Source organism: Camarhynchus parvulus, chromosome 6 (genome assembly GCF_901933205.1).
Source record: "Camarhynchus parvulus chromosome 6, STF_HiC, whole genome shotgun sequence".
In the NCBI taxonomy this organism is placed as follows: Eukaryota; Metazoa; Chordata; class Aves; order Passeriformes; family Thraupidae; genus Camarhynchus; species Camarhynchus parvulus.
Genome location: NC_044576.1, coordinates 1,793,619 through 1,812,207, shown reverse-complemented (window position 1 = coordinate 1,812,207; position 18,589 = coordinate 1,793,619). Strand labels below are relative to the sequence as shown.

General features: G+C 42.0%; 1 protein-coding gene across 4 annotated transcripts in view; it reads right to left on the bottom strand.

The window, feature by feature from the left end:
• The window catches only part of CTNNA3 (catenin alpha 3), a 415,145-nt gene that overhangs the window by 120,412 nt on the left and 276,144 nt on the right, over positions 1-18,589 (bottom strand). For all 4 annotated transcript variants that reach the window (XM_030950971.1, XM_030950972.1, XM_030950975.1 and 1 more), the window contains one exon: positions 5,247-5,403. In XM_030950971.1, the coding sequence (XP_030806831.1) occupies positions 5,247-5,403 (157 nt within the window). The remainder of the gene's footprint in view (positions 1-5,246; positions 5,404-18,589) is intronic.

Genomic DNA, 18,589 nt, shown 5'->3' with positions numbered 1-18,589 from the left:
TGAAATCAAACAAAAGCAGTAAAAATATGGTCTCTTAGCTCTTGTGGATGGCCATAAGACTGTTAGCACCCACAAAAAGGATTTTCTCCAACAGCTTTACTGTAACACCCAGACTTTTGCTGCTTTCCTTGAATTAAAAGTTTCAGATGGCACAGGTTTACATTAAAAGGCAACTTTTGTTCTAACATGGTGGCATCATACTGTTTCCCACCATGCTTGGAAAAAATAACTTTTAGATTCCAAGGGAAAGACTACAAGACTAGAAAAAAATATCTAGTTTGCATGATTTCAGACTTTTCAAGAATTCCCTGCACACTTCACATTTGGAATGGAATCTTCTCTACTCCATTTGGTGGGAGAAATGTGCAAGATTTCCCAGGATCTGCTCTGAAAATCTGCCCATCACCCAGAACAAGAGTACCATAGGAAAGTAACTATGGCTCTTGTCCTTCTTGTCAGGAGTCACTGATTGGTCCCAATTCTTCAGTGTAAGTGTTATTCTCTTTTGCCTACTCAGGTTCTCTTGAATGATCCTTTATCCCATCACAGAACGTCCCCAGCAGTCTCTGAAGTCTTTACCTATTTAAGAGCCCTCATGCCAGTTCCTGTAAGGAGCTGAATTTGTGGGGCACCTGTGGATACATTATAAAATACTGTTCTGCTCACAGGACTAACAGGGGCAGACTCCAGATTCTACTGCAGATTGATTTGCCTGGGTCCACATTTGCCAATATCAATTTAGCAGCGCAAACTGCACGGGGGAATTGCACAAACCCTCACCTGAGGCAGACATGTAAGCCACAGCCTTCATCAGGTAAAGAGCAGCAAACAGAACTTCTGGCAGGGAAGCAACAAGCTGGACATCAGACAAAACCCTCTCACTGTCTAATGACTTCTTACCCACTATTTGGAATGAATTTACCTTAGAAAAAATTAATTCAATGAAAAGAGCTGAGGCAATTGCAAGGGACAAAATGCACTTTAGACAAATGGTATTTTAAGAAGGTATATAAAAGGGCAGAGGGCACAGACTTCACTTCACACAACTGAAAAGCTTCTGGGTCATTTGTGGACTGTACCTGAAGACACATTTCCTTATACACTAGGAGGAATGAGAAAAGAGATGAACAAGGAAATGTTTTAATGAAAACACAGCACTTCCCTTGTGGCTAAAGAGGAGCTACTATTAAAGGCATTTAAGCATTGTCATGTTATAAATATCACAGTGAGCAGAATTCCAGACAGCACTAGGGAGGCTCAAGAGAAGGCCCAGCTGATGAAATAATCTTAGTTTGGGCAAAGACTTTAAGAGAAGGACACAGAAGCAGTACAGGGGTCTGTCATGCAAGCTCTTCAAGAAGACAACAGAAAGGAAGAAAAAATCACAGGTCCTGAGAATTTTGTATATATAACACAATTCAGATCTTACCTATATGGTCCTTGAAAAAGTTAATTCTGGGACTGAAAGATCCAAGCCTTTTCTTACCATTTTTCTAACACATGACAAAATTGAAATACTTAATAATTGCAATTAGCCTGTCATTGCAATTACACACCATCATCAGGAGCAGAAAACATACACACAAAGGAAGGAAATACTGATATTTCAGATTTTCTACCTACACCCACTAGGTTTACTAAGGCAGTTTTGAATAAGAGTATTAAAATAACACAGAAGAATCAACACTAGGAAATGAGCCTCAAAGTCTGTTTCAGGCTAATTGTATGAGAGAGAAGACACAAAGAGTCAGCTCACAAGAGCAGAGGGTTGAGGATAAAACTTCAGATTTACCACCATGAATGCAATTACAAGCAGAACAAAACCAGTTTCCTGGAAATTCATGCATCAAATGCAACAGCACATTTTAATTTATGAATCTGTGACTTCACATCATCATGATAAATGGATGACAGTAATTTTTTAACTTAATGTCAGTGGGTTGTAAAGATTAACACCCACATTCTTCCTTGCATAAATTAACTATCCAAAACCGATAGGGTGAGACTGATTCTCTGTTCCTACAAGGTGTAACAAATCTATGAACAACAGTATCATAATTTATAATGTTTCATAATTACAATGACTTTTTTTTTTTGCACAAGTCATTAACTCTTGCTTTCCTTTGTAAGGAACAGACCTCCACTACAACTCTTTGCAATCAGACCTCTTTTTCACTTGTAAAGACTTGATTTCATCTTTTTTGTTCTGTAGTGCTGTTTTCCTTTGATTACAGTACCATATAACTGGCAACAATAAAAAACTGAAAAAAAATCCAATTTCAAGAAGATGCATGAATCTGAAAAGCAAAGACCAATACACAGAAAAATTACAGCAGCATTTTGTTTATTATTAGATGTCATTTCTACAAACATTAAAAACAAACAACAACAAAACAAAACAAAAAACCAACCAAAAACAAAACAATAAAAAAAAAGCAACAAAGAAAAAACAACCAACCTTCCAAATGCTCACAATTCTCCTTCCCTGAGTGCCAGTGGGACAGGCAGGATGGTCAGAAATAACTGACCTCTCCATCAGTCCGAGAAGAAATTTAAAATGAACTTTGAAGTAGGCAATTCTCTTGTATGATGCAGAGTTCTGAATCACCAGAACCTCCAGGGAAGGTGTGTTTACTGTACTTCCTAAAAAGTGTCCTGGAACTCTGAATGCAATTCTGACTCCAGGATTCATCCTTTCCCCCCCCACCTGCAAACTCAGCAGCTCCAACTCACATGAGTGAGGAGCTGACATGCCAGCACAGCACAGCTCCTGTTTTGAAAGCAATCTGATATCTAAAAAGGTATTTCTTGCCCAGAATGCCCATGTTGGCATGAGAATTACAATACTAACTCCTGTAGAAAAACCAGGGCTGTTAAATACCAGTTCTGGAATTCCCTTGTCTCAAACACAATGCAAAATCCTCAAAGCATGTTACCTTCCCTAATTACTGAGTGATTTCCAAGAAAGGGCAGATACCACCTCCTATTCCACTTCTGACCTTTCTATTTAGACAGAGCAGTGTGTGAATGTTTTAATCCCTCAGAACACACAATGGTGCTAATACCCTGAGGAGTAAACCAAGTGTGGTTTGCACTGCTCCTTACAGCTACTCCTAATAATTACTTCTTTGTACATGAACTAGTAAAATAAAACCTTCCCAAAGCAAACAGGTGACATTGCCATTGAGAAACATCTTCTCAACAGAGCCCTTAAGAACAAGCATGACACTTGAAGTTCAAACAAATTAAATTAACATGTGCCAAAGGGTTCTGCCAAAGCTTACAGAAGATGTTCTGCACACAATTTAAAGGAAATACGGCAATGTTTACCTTTCTTGGACCTCGTGGCATGTAGGCCTACACATCAGTGCTACCTGAATTCGTTTCTGCTTTTACTTACTGTGAAATAGTCAGTTATTTAAATATGTTCAACTAAAGAATGTAAATACACTAAAAAGCCAGGAGTCTTCCCTGAAATGAGCAGCTGCCCAATGATGGATTTTTCTTCTACACAATTATTATTGGAATGCTTAATTTTATTCCTCAAGTCCAAGAAATTTTGGGAAAAAAACCTGAAATGTGCTATTTTAATGAATCATAGCTGTATAGATAAAAATAATCATTTAGCTCAATAAATCTGACAGAAGATTTTTAACCTGCTATGAAATCTCCCGAGTTTTAAAGAGATTCATGTATTTTATTCATTAGAAATTGACTTGTTTCATCTCTTTATTAACAGCTTTAGCAATACCTGCATAAATTTCAGGAAATCTCAGGAACAGGCAAGATTTGCACTATAAGCAAGAGGCAGGTTCATAAAGCACTTCCATCAAAGGCTAACTTACACAGAGAGAAAATAATTCTCACGTTCTGCTACTCTGTATGAAGATGCTGAGATACACACAGGAGAGAAACTATGAATAACTAAGCCACACTATTTGCACTAAATTCTTCTACACTCAGACCTACGTCCATGCCAGGTACACCAGCTGACCTTGTACAGCAAGGAGAATTTCCCACCCCAAGGAAAAGTCTCTATCCCACATCAGCAGACTCACAAAGGGCCTGAGCAGCCATCTCTGCCCATGCTGGATGCACTGGAATCTCCACATCTGACGGCAAGAAAAACCGCTCACTCACTGGGACTCCACTCAGCAGCTTCCAGGCCCCACAGTGATGACACCAAGCAAGCTTTAGAGCAATGAACACCCAAACACTGCCCCTTTCAGGCAGGGTCTACCCTCACATTTAATGAGCAAAGCAGAACTTGGCAATGTGAACTCAGCTGTGACTTCACTTACAAGGGTTTTGAACTCCTGACACCTGCAGAACTACTCATGTTTCCTACTGCTGCATGAACCAAACAGTCACAGCTAATGGAACTAAGGCCAAAGGACATGCCCAAAGAGAAATGGGCAAGCACAGGGCCCACTGACCATATGGACACACAGAAATTGAACACATTTAAGGCACATGAGACAAACTTTTCCTTTCCATGTTTTGCTACTTTAAGAGAAAACAAAAAAGTAGAATTATACAAATTTACATGTGCTTCACAATACAAGGATTTCTAAACTAAGCATATGAAGGTGTATTTTAGCAGGATCAACAGAAAAAACAGGCACTGAGCAACTGAAATGCTTTTGTTTTCCTCACTAAGGAAAGTGAGACAGCGAGGGCAGAACCTCACTTCAGAACTGGGATTTTTACACTGCAAAAAGTGAAACAACTGTTTTCACTCTTCTTTTTAAATGATGAAGACACTCACTGCTTCAGTAAATACAGTTTACTACCCAAGGCCTTTTCATTGAAGAGACCTGTTAAAGTATATATGTGTGACAAATATCTGTGACACTGAAAATTCCAGAAATTCTACTGTGCATTGCACAGGAACTGGAACACAGGGTAGCACAAGAACCTCTTTAAGGTACATGCACAGAAATATGCACTTCCTTTCCTCGGAGACTTCTCACAGCTGCAGAGAGGATTTGGAGCTGCAGAGGTAAATGAAGCTGTGGGGATGGAGAAGTGCACCCCTGTCACACCCACCTGGTCAGCCCCAGGGACTTCTGCCCAGCTCTACACCATGCACAGCAGGAACATCCACTGGGTGGGGGTGTTTGAAACAACAGCAATGCTTTCACAAATCACTGTACAATCTCATCTTTCACTGGTTTCCTATTGAAAAGTGATGAAAAATTTTCAAAGCTTATAAAAGAACAATTGGATTCAGAAAATTATCATACCTGACACAGCAAGGAAATCATCAATACTTGTTATATCATCCACAGCCTCAGTAAGAACACGGATGTGATTCTCCCACGTACTCCTATACATCTCCATGTTGTTTCTCACAACTTGACTTTTTGGTCTGGCAGCAAGAGCTAAAGCAGCATTAATGACCTGTACCAAAAACAGACAAAACCAACGAAATAATTATTTCTTCAGAAATTAAATCTTATGTTTTATTTAACGTAGCAAAGTACCATTCCTGTTCTCCAAACAAAAGTTTGCTCAGCTTTTGATTCTCTTCTCAAGCAGAAGTATCAGTCAGATGTTGCTTAGGCCAACTTCCATTTCAGCTTCATAAATTAAGAAGCTGATGGAAGAGGACAGAAAAATCCCAACATTTTGCTTTCTGTTGGAAAATCACTCTTCCACTTTGGAGGATATCAAATACAAGGAGGTTTTCACTCACACACTTATCAGAACAGCAACATCATTTCAGTTCTGAGTTTAACATCAACAGCTTGCTATGGAGTATCTCCACTGAGAGAGAGAACACCAGCCTCTGCCACATAAAAGTGGGAGGTTTTTCCAGAACAACAGCTGTGTCTTTTAGGACCAGAGGTACGGGACACAGCACATATTACAGCTAGATAAAAGCAGCAGTCTGGTTGTGCTCAGTCAGTTCAGACTATAACCAGAAATTATATCCACATGAAGAGATGTCATCTCTTTCAGAAAAGACTAACTGAAGGTGCTAACACTGGATCCCAAAGTGATTGTTTCTACCGATACTTCTTCAGTCAATTAGCTAGAGAGGCTTTTTCCTAATATGGATATTTATTGATGTTATATGCATAAACATTTTTAAATTAAACTAACACATATGCCGGGTAGAAGCTCAACGTTCACCTTGCATCTCCCTTTTTTCCTTCTGAATACTGCTTATTTATCAAGGGGGGAATGATTTCAAGACAACCAAACACCACGCAAAACATAGGGAGAATAAAAACAACACACCCTTGTTGCTGAGCATGGCAGAGAATTAAAAAGCACAGGAAGAGCAACAGGAAAAGAAGAAAAAAACATCAACATCCCAATTGAAATATATTACAAATTATCTTTTGCTTCCTGAAAAAGAAGGAAACTGTTCAAGTTGCACACTGGCCCTGAAAAGAGTAATAAAAAGATTTTGCAAGATACTTTAATAGACTAGAATACGCTGGTGCAGTAACAATGAGAATTCTGCCTGTCCTGTATTGGTCAGCTGGGTTCCTGACTTGGTAACAAACATTTGTTACAGTACAGGAAAACAGCTCTGATACTGCCAGAAGCAAAAGGCATCAAGGCTGGAATCAAACAGGCAGCACCTATGTGCTGGGGGACACGTTTATAAAAGTGGGGATGCAAGTTGTCACTAATAATTGTGCTGGTTTTGCATTAATTGACATTTGGTGAGGCAGGAAGATGCCACCCATAGAAATGATTTTTCTGAGAGGAGCTGCTGAGAGCTTCCTCCGTGCCTAAAAACACCAATCAGCAACTGGTTTTGAAGACTGACACGTTGTTAAACCACTAGAAAGCTGAACACACCCTATGAACACAAATGTTAAAAATGAACAAACTCCAGGAAAAACTCTCTATCCTCTGGCATCTGGAGAGAAAAGTTCTTCCCTGCTGAGGCTGGGAGGCCTGCAACAGTGACTACAGCGCTTCAAGCTTGGAAGGGCAGAACCAGGCTAGGAGAAACCCCCCTCTGGGGTTAGGGTGAGAAAAGCCTCCCTCCCCTAAGCCTCTGCGACCACACATTAATGTTTTAAGTTTTATTGGCTCCCCCAGTTGATGCGACCCCCGTTCACCCCCTTTTCAATATTAGCATTCCCCCTATAATGTTCTCTCCTTTCCTGATCCCTTTGGCTCTCATTTACCCGCTGCTCCACCCCTGTTGCCTCATTGGTTCCCCTGCTTTACTGCACCATTTTTCCCCGTTTCCACTGGCCCTCGTCCGTCAGATCCACTCCTTCTTCCCCTTACTTTATCCCAAGTCTGCTTTTCTCTTTGTCCCTGTACCCTCTTAGAATAAACACCATTTGGATCTCCCAACAAAGACCCATCTTTGCTGTATTTGTTAGCTCCTTTTCAGCCAGCGTGCTCCGCGCCCCAAAAGCGCAGGTCGCTCAAAGGGACTCACTGAAGTGCAACACTTCCCTTCCCCTCCTGGCCCGGTGGCTGAGCAGGGCAGGCCATGGGGCCCCAGCCAAGGCAGGGCCGGGCAGGGGAGGCCGTGGGGCCCCAGCCAAGGCAGGGCCGGGCCAGGCCGGGGCCCAGCCAAGGTAGAGCCGGGCAGGGGAGGCTGTGGGGCCCAGCCAAGGTAGAGCCGGGCCGGGAGGCCGTGGGCCCCAGCCAAGGTAGAGCCGGGCAGGCCGGGCCGGGGCCCAGCCAAGGTAGAGCCGGGCAGGGGAGGCTGTGGGGCCCAGCCAAGGTAGAGCCGGGCAGGGGAGGCCGTGGGGCCCCAGCCAAGGCAGGGCCGGGCCGGGCCGGGGCCCAGCCAAGGTAGAGCCGGGCAGGGGAGGGGCTGTGGGGCCCAGCCAAGGTAGGCCAGGGCCCCGGGCAGGGTAAGGCGGGGGGGGGCCGTGGGGCCCAGCCAAGGTAGAGCCGGGCAGGGGAGGCTGTGGGGCCCAGCCAAGGTAGAGCCGGGCAGGGGAGGGGAGGCCGCGGGGCCCAGCCAAGGCAGGGACGGGCAGGGGAGGAGGCCACGGGGCCCAGCCAAGGTAGGGCCGGGCAGGGGAGGGGCCCAGCCAAGGCAGGGCCGGGCAGGGGAGGCCATGGGGCCCCAGACAAGGTAAGGCCGGGCAGGGGAGGCCGTGGGGCCCAGCCAAGGTAGGGCCGAGCCGGGCCCCAGCAGCTGCAGGCAGGGGGAAGGGAGAGTCCCGGTCTCACCGGCTGCTGAGGCCAAGCCTGGCTGTCACTGTCATATTTTCTGGAAAAATCCCCTTGCCCAGGATTTTCTCCTGGGAAGCTGAGAAGCCTCAGCTTCTCCATTTTTTGCTGCTTTGGAATGAGGTCTGGAGATTGTTTTATCCAACACATGAGTTGTTTTTACTTAATGACCAATCACCATCAGCTGTGTCAGACTCTGAGGAGTCAGTCACGAGTTTTTATTATTAATTCTTTTCTAGCCTCCTGTCTGTATCCTTCTCTTTAGTATAGTTTTAGTATAGCATTCTTTAATATAATATAATATAATATAATACTCAATCAGCCTTCTGAGAACATGGAGTCAGGTTCCCCATCTCTCACCTCATCCTGGGCACCCTCACAAACTGAACACCCGGCCGCTGAGATCCCGGCCCTCCCCACAGCGCAGCCACTAAAAAACCAAGGCAGCCCTGCAGCGTGGGCAGAAAGCAGCCCCTGGCTGGAGCTGGGCACAGCAGGGGCTGGCAAACAGCCGTGCCCAGAGTGGCTGCCCCGTTCTAGCCGGGCCCTGACATTGTGACACAGCCCCAGTGCTGCCTGAAGTGCCATCCCCATCACCAGGAGTGCTCCAGCCACCACCCGGCAGGGATCACATCCCTGAGGGATCACCATCTGCAAGTCCCAGGTGAGATCTTAACTCTTTCAGGGCCCAAATAAGGCTTGTAGACCTTCAATCCTCCCTCGAGTGAGAGAAAAGGACAGAGTGAGGACACGTAGAGGAACAACACGAAGACACCAAGTTCAGTAAAGAAAGAATCAAGTCCCGTATGGCAGGAAAATGGGGAGATGCCTTAAGTTAAAGCTGAAATCCTCTTGTAAAGCTATGGAGAAGAATATAATTGACACATCAGACTCTTTTTCTCTGTAACTCATTGAAAAGTATGCGGGATGAATCATTCAAATTGGAAATACGAGCAAAGTTATCTATACTAAAGTAAGCAGATGTTGAAGTAGCTGTGATCCCATGAGAAGTTTGAACAGAGAGAGAAGAGTGATGAAAACCCTGTGCCCCCAGGGAGAGAAGACGACCACCTCTGTTCCCAGAGATGATTTCAAAGGTAGATAAAGAGAACTTTTACTCTTAAGCAGCTCATCCTTAAAACAGTACCCCATAAGTTGACATGGCCCATAAACACAAGTGTGAGAAGGCTGCAGAAAGATGGGAGGGACTTCACGATTGCAGATTTTCCAGGCAGCTGCTATTTGTGAAGATTAAATGCTACGACGGAACTGTTTCTTGTGGAGAAGTCTCCATAGCATGGCAAGGGACACTCCCCTCCCTAAGTGAACTGAAGAAAGGTTATTCTAGAGGTGATAAACTGACTGAATTGTTTCTGTACATTGTTGGTGGGAAAGAAAAGGTTGTAGGGGAAGGAGAAATGTTCTGAAAGTTTTATTTTGATTCTTATTATTCTTCATTTTAGTTACTGTAAAGAAAACTTTATTAAGTTTTCTTTATATCCTTTTAAAGTTTTCAGCCTGCTTTGCCTTCCTCCTGATCCTATCTCACAGCAGGAAATGAGTGAGTACATTCTAGTGAGCACACTGGCATTTAGCCAGCACTCAGCCCACCACATTATTTGCTGCATTGGCTGGGAAATCTCAAATTGGCAAACCAAAACAACTACAATAATTTTTCTAATTCTAACTCTAAACATTTGAAAACGGTGGAAAGCAGGTTTCAAGCAGTCAGCACATGTATTTTTGTCCAAATTATACTTTTTGTTAGGATGCACAGCACACCCAAAAATTCAGTGCCTATCCCTGTACAGCTGCATACAAGGTATCACCCCACTTTCTCTATTTCAATAGCAATACCCAAGATACATAACTTTCCACAGGCAGTGCAGTATATAAATCCCATTTCTGTTTAGCTCTACAGCAGCTTCTCCAGCACTTCTAAAATTAAGAAATTTGTAGGAGTTGAGGCTTTAACTGTTTTCATTCCTATCACACTTGATCCATTTTCACAGCATCAATTTTCTAAGCCAGGGGCTCAGAATTTCCCCTCAAAAATTCTTAGGTCACATTGGTCCTGTTTTGACTTACCACACTGACTAGTTTAGGTTTTGAAATGTGTCCATCAAGACTGAAATACTGAACACGTGGTTTCTAACTTCTCTGTTTGAGCCCCTAATTAGACATTAACTGAAAGTCAAACTCTATTTCTTCTCAAATACAGTAGTCTTTTTCTTACTGCATTTTCTTCTTTGTTTTGGCAGATTTACCAGGTTGGCTCTGCCAAAAGTAACAATGAGACGGTGCAAAAAGCTGTTCCACTATCAGAGCCAGCATCTTTTATCTCACCAAAGATACAAAGAACCAACTTTTGTCTCACCACAAGCAATAAAGAGGTGAACTGCTTGGGAAGATCATCAAAACTTACACAATGTAGCCAGCTTTATCAGATGGGTGGATTTAGAAATCCTTATGACTCCAGATAGCTCTGGAAAAAAAGTCCTGAAGCCTGCAGTAGCTAGAGCCCAGACAGGTGGGCACCCTGCTCTGACAGCACAGAGACTGCACTGGCACATCCTATGGGCTGAGGCTGCTCAAGGGCTGCAAATTATCACCTCTAACCACCTCAACAGCACCAACCAGATTTCCCTCAGGAAATCTACAGCTACAAGTGAAATCAGGTCCATCCTACACAATGACAGCTAATCCTGAATTAAACATTAAAGGTGACACTGTTCCTTATGGTTCCCCTCGTAAACTGCTCTAACCCTTAATGTCCTATTAAGAAAATACTTAATTTCCCTTTATGTGAACATGGCTCCAGAAGTGTGGAAACAACTCAGAAAAACAGCCCATAGAATAATTCAGACTGAAAGCAATGAAAACAAAATCCTGTCATATCTAAATTGCAGAGCACACTACAGACCCCGTATGTCTTTGTCCTGCCAGGGAATCACATCAAGGTAGGAGACTTTTGGCTAAGCACAGATCTACAGTGAGCTTTGTTCTGTCTGGAACTGTCCCAAAGCATGATCCACATGCACTGTTCAGGCTGTGTACTCCCAATCTAGCCCAACAAACTTGAAGACATACATTATCACACAAGTAAAATGGAGATTTTAAACCCTCTTCTCCCGTAAAAAGAAGGAAAAAAACAAAAAAGGAAAAGAAAACTTCACACTGGGACATACTCAGACTCACCAACAAGAGACCAAGTAGAAAATGTCACTTTCTTAGGCTTCATGAGGTTTATTAGCTTTTCTACTTCACTCCAACTATCCTTCATGGTGTAGATTTATTTTTTTGAATTGGCCTCAAGAAACAATGAGAGCAAAACTCATCAGAAGTCCCTGTTTCACCACTGCTTCCTGATCTAAAATAAGGTTAACATTTGTTACTGGCTAATTAAAAATAGCTTTATTCTACCTTATTACAGCATATTAGGCTGTTCAAATTCCATTATTACTTTTTCCCCATTTGTATTCCTGCACACAAATACCACAGTTCAGGTTACCAGAAAGCTGCTACTACTCCTGCTCACTGCTGGGGCATTTCACTAGGAGCTAAATTACCAGTTTTCAAATAAATCCTTGGACTTGTGAGCAGAACCTAGGCGAGGACAGCATGTGCTATTATTAGCTTTCCTGCAGTAATAGCCATATGTCCTCATCAAGTGCAGGATACATCATACTCTATACGTTCCGTCAAATGAGAAGCAGTCTGAAGTTTAACAGCACAGGGATTACACAAGTTGGGAGAAGCTTGAGGACACAACAAAATGATGACAGTAATAAGATCCTCCCTTCTACTAACTTCTGCACAGCCAGCTGCTACATCAAAACACAGGTAAACTAAAATGGAATCTGAGGCATGCACAGGACAGGAAGCTTTCAGGGACATACTCCTGGGCACAATGGGCTAAAACAGGGTGAGTGGGGGTGGAAAAACAGAACACCAAGACCACGACAGGCCCACAAGCCCAAACCTGGACACTGTTCACATAGCCAGCTCAAGACTGGCACAGTTACTCCTTTATTGCAGAAGTAACAATTTGGGGACAGCAGACATCCATCCTGCCACAGGAGGCAGGGAAGCTGTGTTCAGTGAGATGGTGCCTTGAGGGGAGGATAAATCATCCAGCCCAAGGTCAGGCAAAAGGAAACAGCCCAAGAGTAAGAAGTACATAGGCAGGGTTGGATTAACATTACCAGAGAATACTTTTACAGTCTTTCAATTAAAAAAACAAGGTAAGAAGCAATGGCAAATGTCTGTTACGACAGTGACTACAGCAGAAGAAAACTAGAAATTTCTTAGAAATTAAATATAAGGATATTCTGAATACCAAAAACTGTTAGCCTGTCTAACCAAAACAAGGAAAATACCTTAATTAATACTTTGGGGATTGTTTGGCAATTATCTTTCTTTCCAGCTGAACAGGAGCTGGCCACCCAGCTTTACATTCACTTCCACATCCAGCAGACTAATTCCCAACTTAATTAGGTGGGCAAATACATCAACTTGACACAGTAACAGCAGAGCCAAGTTCAGTCAAATATTTTTCCGATATGCTTGAGAAATTTACCTCCAAGAACAGAAGGGTCAGTTCTGCCCTAGTGTAAGCTACTACAGCAAAGCTGAAAGAGCTCCCCCCAGGACAAACCCCTTGTAGAACTTCACCAGAGTTTTCCTACAGTAAGGTGAGACATTGTAGCTCCGTATTTTCTTGCTAAAGGAAGTATAACAGGATGGTCATATTCAAGGTGAGCAGTACATCAATTTGTCATTTGAGTCTGTCATTTCTAGAGATCAGAATTCATGCCTTTCTTTAAAATCAAAACTATCCTGTGCATCTTACACTGACTCCAATTAATTTATGTAATGTGACCAGTTTCTGAATAAGATTAATTGAGGTATATACATGGATAACACAACAAAACACAGAAAACTGGTTTCTGAGCTTTTAAAAGGTGGATCTTTTCCAAGCTGTTAGTAAGTACCTCATGCTACATCACAAAAGAAATTGCACTACTTGGGACTGTAAGGAAGAAAACTCATGTCCAGCTGGTTTTGATGGAAGAGAATCTGAGGTTTTTCTTCCTTCTTTCAAAAATGATCACCTGAACATCTAAAATCCAGTCCTGCAGCTGGGGTGGAGGAACACACTCATTGTGACATAGTCTGGGAAGTGGCTGGCTGGGGGCAGCTCTGCTGGAAAAGGACCTGACACCCTGCTCATGTCAGCAGCACTCCCCAGTGACAGCTGACAGCACAGCCAGCTCAAAGGGCACAGCCACGGTGCAGAGAACAGGGGACACCTCTGGATCACACCTGGAGAACCGTGTCCAGTTTGGGGCTCTCCAATACAACAGAGACAACAATAAGTAAGGCAAGCTCAGCAGAAGGTCACCTAGAAGGTTATGGGCTGGAGCTCTTACCCAGCAAGGAGGGACAGAGATCTGAGCTTTTTCAGCCTGAGGAAAAGGAGGCTTCAGAGGGCCCCAAGAGCAGCCCTTCAGCACACAGGAGATGACAAAACCAGCACTGACAGGCTCTTCACAGCCATGCATGGTGGAAGGGTATTCTGACAGCAGGCAGAGGGAGGAGCTGAAGACAGATGGCACAGATGCACACAGGAGCAATTTCACACCAAGGTTAGTCACGCTGTGGAACAAGTTGCCCAAACCGTTTGTGCAGTCTCTGCTCTTGGACTTTCAACACTTGACCAGTCAAAGTTTAGAGAAAGGTCAGATTTCAGCTTGAAATTGAGCATTGAAACAAACAGCTGTGAGCAAAAGGCTGTAGACATCCTAAGGGCCCTTCCAACCTGCACTACTGTTGTTCTGAAATGCAGTTATCTGTAACTCTGTGATAAATAGACATCAATTCCTTCTGGGGCAGGGTAATCTAGGAAAGGTAACAGAAATGCAAACAATGCAATGAACACCATGACAGGATTTCCTAGGTCACTACTAGGATACAGTGGTTCTACTAAAGAAACCACAGAAACATGCTGGCAACTCTGCTATTGTTGCTCTTTTAACACAAAATTGTGGGGAACTTCTGCCAAGCTGTGCCTGGCATGTCTCTTAACACAGCAGGGGAGCTTAAATATCCAGATATACCCAAGCTCTGCAAAAAAAGAGAATCTATTTTCTGCTAAGTCAAAAAACAAACTTGGAAGCAAAAACTCCCACTATAATGGAAAAAAGGTGCAAGGATATGTGACACTGTTGCTTTGGCATCTGGCCTATAAAGCAATTGCAGTAACACAGATCTGAAAAACCCATAACAATTTAAAGCTTTGAAAGCTGAATATCTTGTATACAACATATTTAATCATAAAGTGCATTTCAGTCAATAGAAATAAATAAAATTGAGGTCGTGTTGGTAACAGCTCTAGACAATACAGACACAGTCTACCCAAGGGCTAAGTGCATTCCAGGAGTAAATAAATTACTGGCTATATTTGTTAATAAAACTGACTTGAATTGCTTGGTAAATTCAAAAACCCCACTGGAAACAGCTGAAAGGAGATGCAGAGTAAAGGGAGATTATTTAATCATTATATCAAAAGTGACATATGGAGACAAAGCAAGACTGTACTTCCACAAGAGGCTTTCATCCATTTCTGAACATCAGAGAACTTCACCCACAGCCCTCTCCTCCCCTCACAACATCCCAGAAAATGCCACCTCAGCAGCATTATCCAGTCCTGATAGTTATGAGGAGATAAGTGTACAGGTGGTACATGACCATAAAGTTTTACATTATGTTCAAGATTAAGACACCTGCTGCTTCAGAAAGAGACTAAAAAAGCCAACAAGAAACAATGATGCAATAAGAACTCAGCAATCCCTAAAATACTAAATGCAGTGGTGAAAACAAGTAAGACAAATCATGACCCAAGATAAAATTCTGAAGTCCTATTTGCAACCTCTGCTTTAGCAGAACTAGTATTTAAAGAACTTACTAGATTCTTTCTCCTTTCCCACAATTTAAAAAGCAGGAAGGAGGGATATCACTCAGGGCATATGGTTTTACACTGAACATACTTGACTATGTTTGGTAATAAGTTTGATAAGTTATGTATGAGTTGTTCTGAGAATATGAGGCAACTTGAAGCTCTGCAAAAAACCTCAGTGAACAAAGAGTTATATTACCTCACCTTAAAATCTAGCAAAAGCCTTCTTGACACCAACAATTAAAGGAAGATTAAACTTCTACATGGTTATTAAAAGCTACCGGCCAAGGAACTTGTGACTAAATTAAGAGCACACAGGCTAAGCAATCCCTCAATAACAAACAGAACTGTGGGCAAGGGGGTAACCCCACAATTCTACAAACATTGTTGATCTGATACACCAGGTAAGAAATTAAGACAAAATTCTGCATGGTTTTGTCTCCTGGTGTCTGGGCAGTGGCAGCCAGTAATACACAGAAATATATTATTACACTGGGATAAGATTTTTGTATTTTATGAAAACAAATTGTGTAATTTCATTCAAAAGCAAACCTTCCAACATAGTCTAGCCCTGCTGAGAGGCATGATGCACTCCTCAGGAACAAAACCAATCCCACACACACCAAGCATTCCTCTAAAGCTCTTCCTACCCCTGCACACATCTGTGTTTTGGCTTTACTTAGGGACTACATGCACATTTCTGAATGAATTTGAAACCCTTCTACAGAAAAGGCACACAAAGTTATCTTTAACAAAACAAACATTCCCATTATTTCAGTTTAAAATGTCACAAAAGCACAAAAGAACTGACAATGTAGTTAAATATTCAGTATTTACATTTGAGTGGATAGTCACTCTATTTTTTGGAGACAGACATCAGAATAGGCTGAACACTTACAGACTGATTCTTAAGTGGATCCAACAGCACTTTCCTTCCAGAACTTACTTCACTTGACCTGACAAGTGTAGCAGACAGCAGATCCCCAAATACCGGGCTTTTTTTGTAGGTCAGATTTCAGGTGTCTGATTTGCATGGAACCATAATTTAAGTTACTTTTGCTTTGTTTTGCAGTAGTGAAACTCAAGTAAGGAGAATAAACATTGCTATTTCTGCCTTTCTGAATGCAGTGTCTGTAAGTGACCCAGGGAATGTTTTGGATAGGATATTCAAAGGTGTGGGGATGGACTGCACAAATTCCCTAGTTTATTTCAAGAACCAAAAGTGTATTTCTTGACTCTTTATAAAATCACTGTTCCTCCAACTGTATTTTTTGTATTAGCTATACACCCATGATCCAGGATCTCACCTAGGATCCAGCAAATCATAACACTGGGCAATTACTTTAATTTTAGCTACAGTTTGAATGTTCTAACTAAACAATTACTTTCTTGTAGCCACAGTTTGTATACATGGGAACAATTAGATTCTGCTCAGAAAGCCACAGAACACTTCACCCAAGTTTATCAAGCCTTGAGCAATGCAGTCTCAAAATCTTTATTTTAAGATAAGTACATTCTTAAAATGGAAGCTTAAAATAATCCTCAGGACTTACTGATACATGTAAGAAGAAATTTTTAAAAATCTGAGTTCTGCTTATAATGGTTTTGAGTATAAAATAACAAAACAAAACATAGTGGAAGTCTTATCTTCAACAGTGCTCCATCCAGATCTGGAGCTCAGCTACCTGCAGTTCCCTATAAATGTATTTACCTTTGTGTTCCAAGCCTCTTCATGCAGCAAAGCTTTTCAGAGATGTAAGCCTCTTCTGTGTTTTCTTAGGCTGTGTAAATGCTCTATCAAAGCACACCAGCAGCACCAGCTACATTGGGATAAAACCTCTCCCCACTGGGCACAGCTGGGTTTGCTGGTCAAACTGGGACGAGCCATGCAGCCACCAGCACACGGCACACTCCCACAGCTGTGGCACAGCTTCCCAGCACATGCAGGCAGAGAGAAAACTCTCCAGGGAATTACACAGTCTAAGGACTTGATCTCAAAAGGTGTTCAGCATAAAAAGCCCCTGTGTCTAAATACAATCCCCATAATTATCAATCAAATTAGCTGCATACTAAAATTACAGTATAAAACTGAAGCTTTTATCATTAACCTTCTGTTTATTGGATTTTATACCCAAGTAAATCTTTAGTCCAATTTATAATGTAATGCATATAAAATAGAAAGGTCCTTATGGACTATTCATTCATGTACCAAACTTGAGAGAGATGAAATAAAACTGTAATGAAACTGGAACAATTGCACTGTAACTACACTACAGCCACAGTCCTTGAGTATTTGGTAAGATGAACACACATATGGATTACATTTATAAACTGGCAGGGGGGAAGGACAGCAGTAAAGCTTAACACGTATGACACAACTATTGCCTCATGTACATTTTAAAGTACATTATACAAAATCCCAACCAAAACAGCACAGGAAAATACAAACAACCTACTACAGGGCTCCATCGCTGGCTTTACATCCAAAGTCTTGTGTGCTCGTTCTGATGTTCTTCCTACAGCCCTGTGGTCAGAACACTCTCTACTGTACATCCTCTTACTGTCAGAGGTCAATTAGAGAAACTCTCCTGCACAAGAAAACAACCACCATCCTGTTAGCCAGGTCTCATTTCAGCTCCTGGATGTCAGAGCTACATGGGATAACAGTTCCATATTCCAGAAAGTTACAGAAAGGGGCAGTCAAAATCCAGAGTAAGGTTATGGCATCCTAGCCAAACATATTGTCCACATCTTTTCCTGCTAGAATGTCAATACCAGCATGTGTGGGAAATAAAATATGAAAACCAACACCACCAAAGACTTTTATAGAGCTCTTAGCAAATGCAAAATTATCTACAAGTACACATCAAGTTGCCTGTGTAGCCTACAAAATCCCAAGAATAGTCTTGAAAATACTACAATCCCATGATACACACAGTGGCATGACCTCATCTGAAAACTGAAATTTAATTCCCATCAATTCATCACGTAAAGATATACTGGGGGGGAATTAGCTTGGTAAACAACACCTGAAATTACTGTTTGCAATAGTAGCAAAAGCTTTATGACACAAAAAAAGCTTTTCTAACTCAGAGTAGCAAATTAAGACTCTGCCTCCTTGTTAACAATAACGCACAATCATCTAACAGATACAGGAAGGAAACCAACTGCTGCTGTATTTTACTGTTACTTTCATAGCTGCTGTGACTTTTCCTAATTACTTTTAATTAGGAATTTAGTAAAGCAGGCAGTCAAATTGCTAAATATTTTTGCAAATATGAATGCAAAATGGAACACAGAAAATCCCCTTGCAGATCACATTACCTCTCTTTGCTCCATGTAATGACATTATAGCATTGTAGTTTGCACTCAAAAATCATGAAAACACAAGAAGGGTAGTCATCCATTGCCTTGAATTTGATTACACTCCTGTAAAACCATTTAAAAGCTCTTTTTAAAATCCTG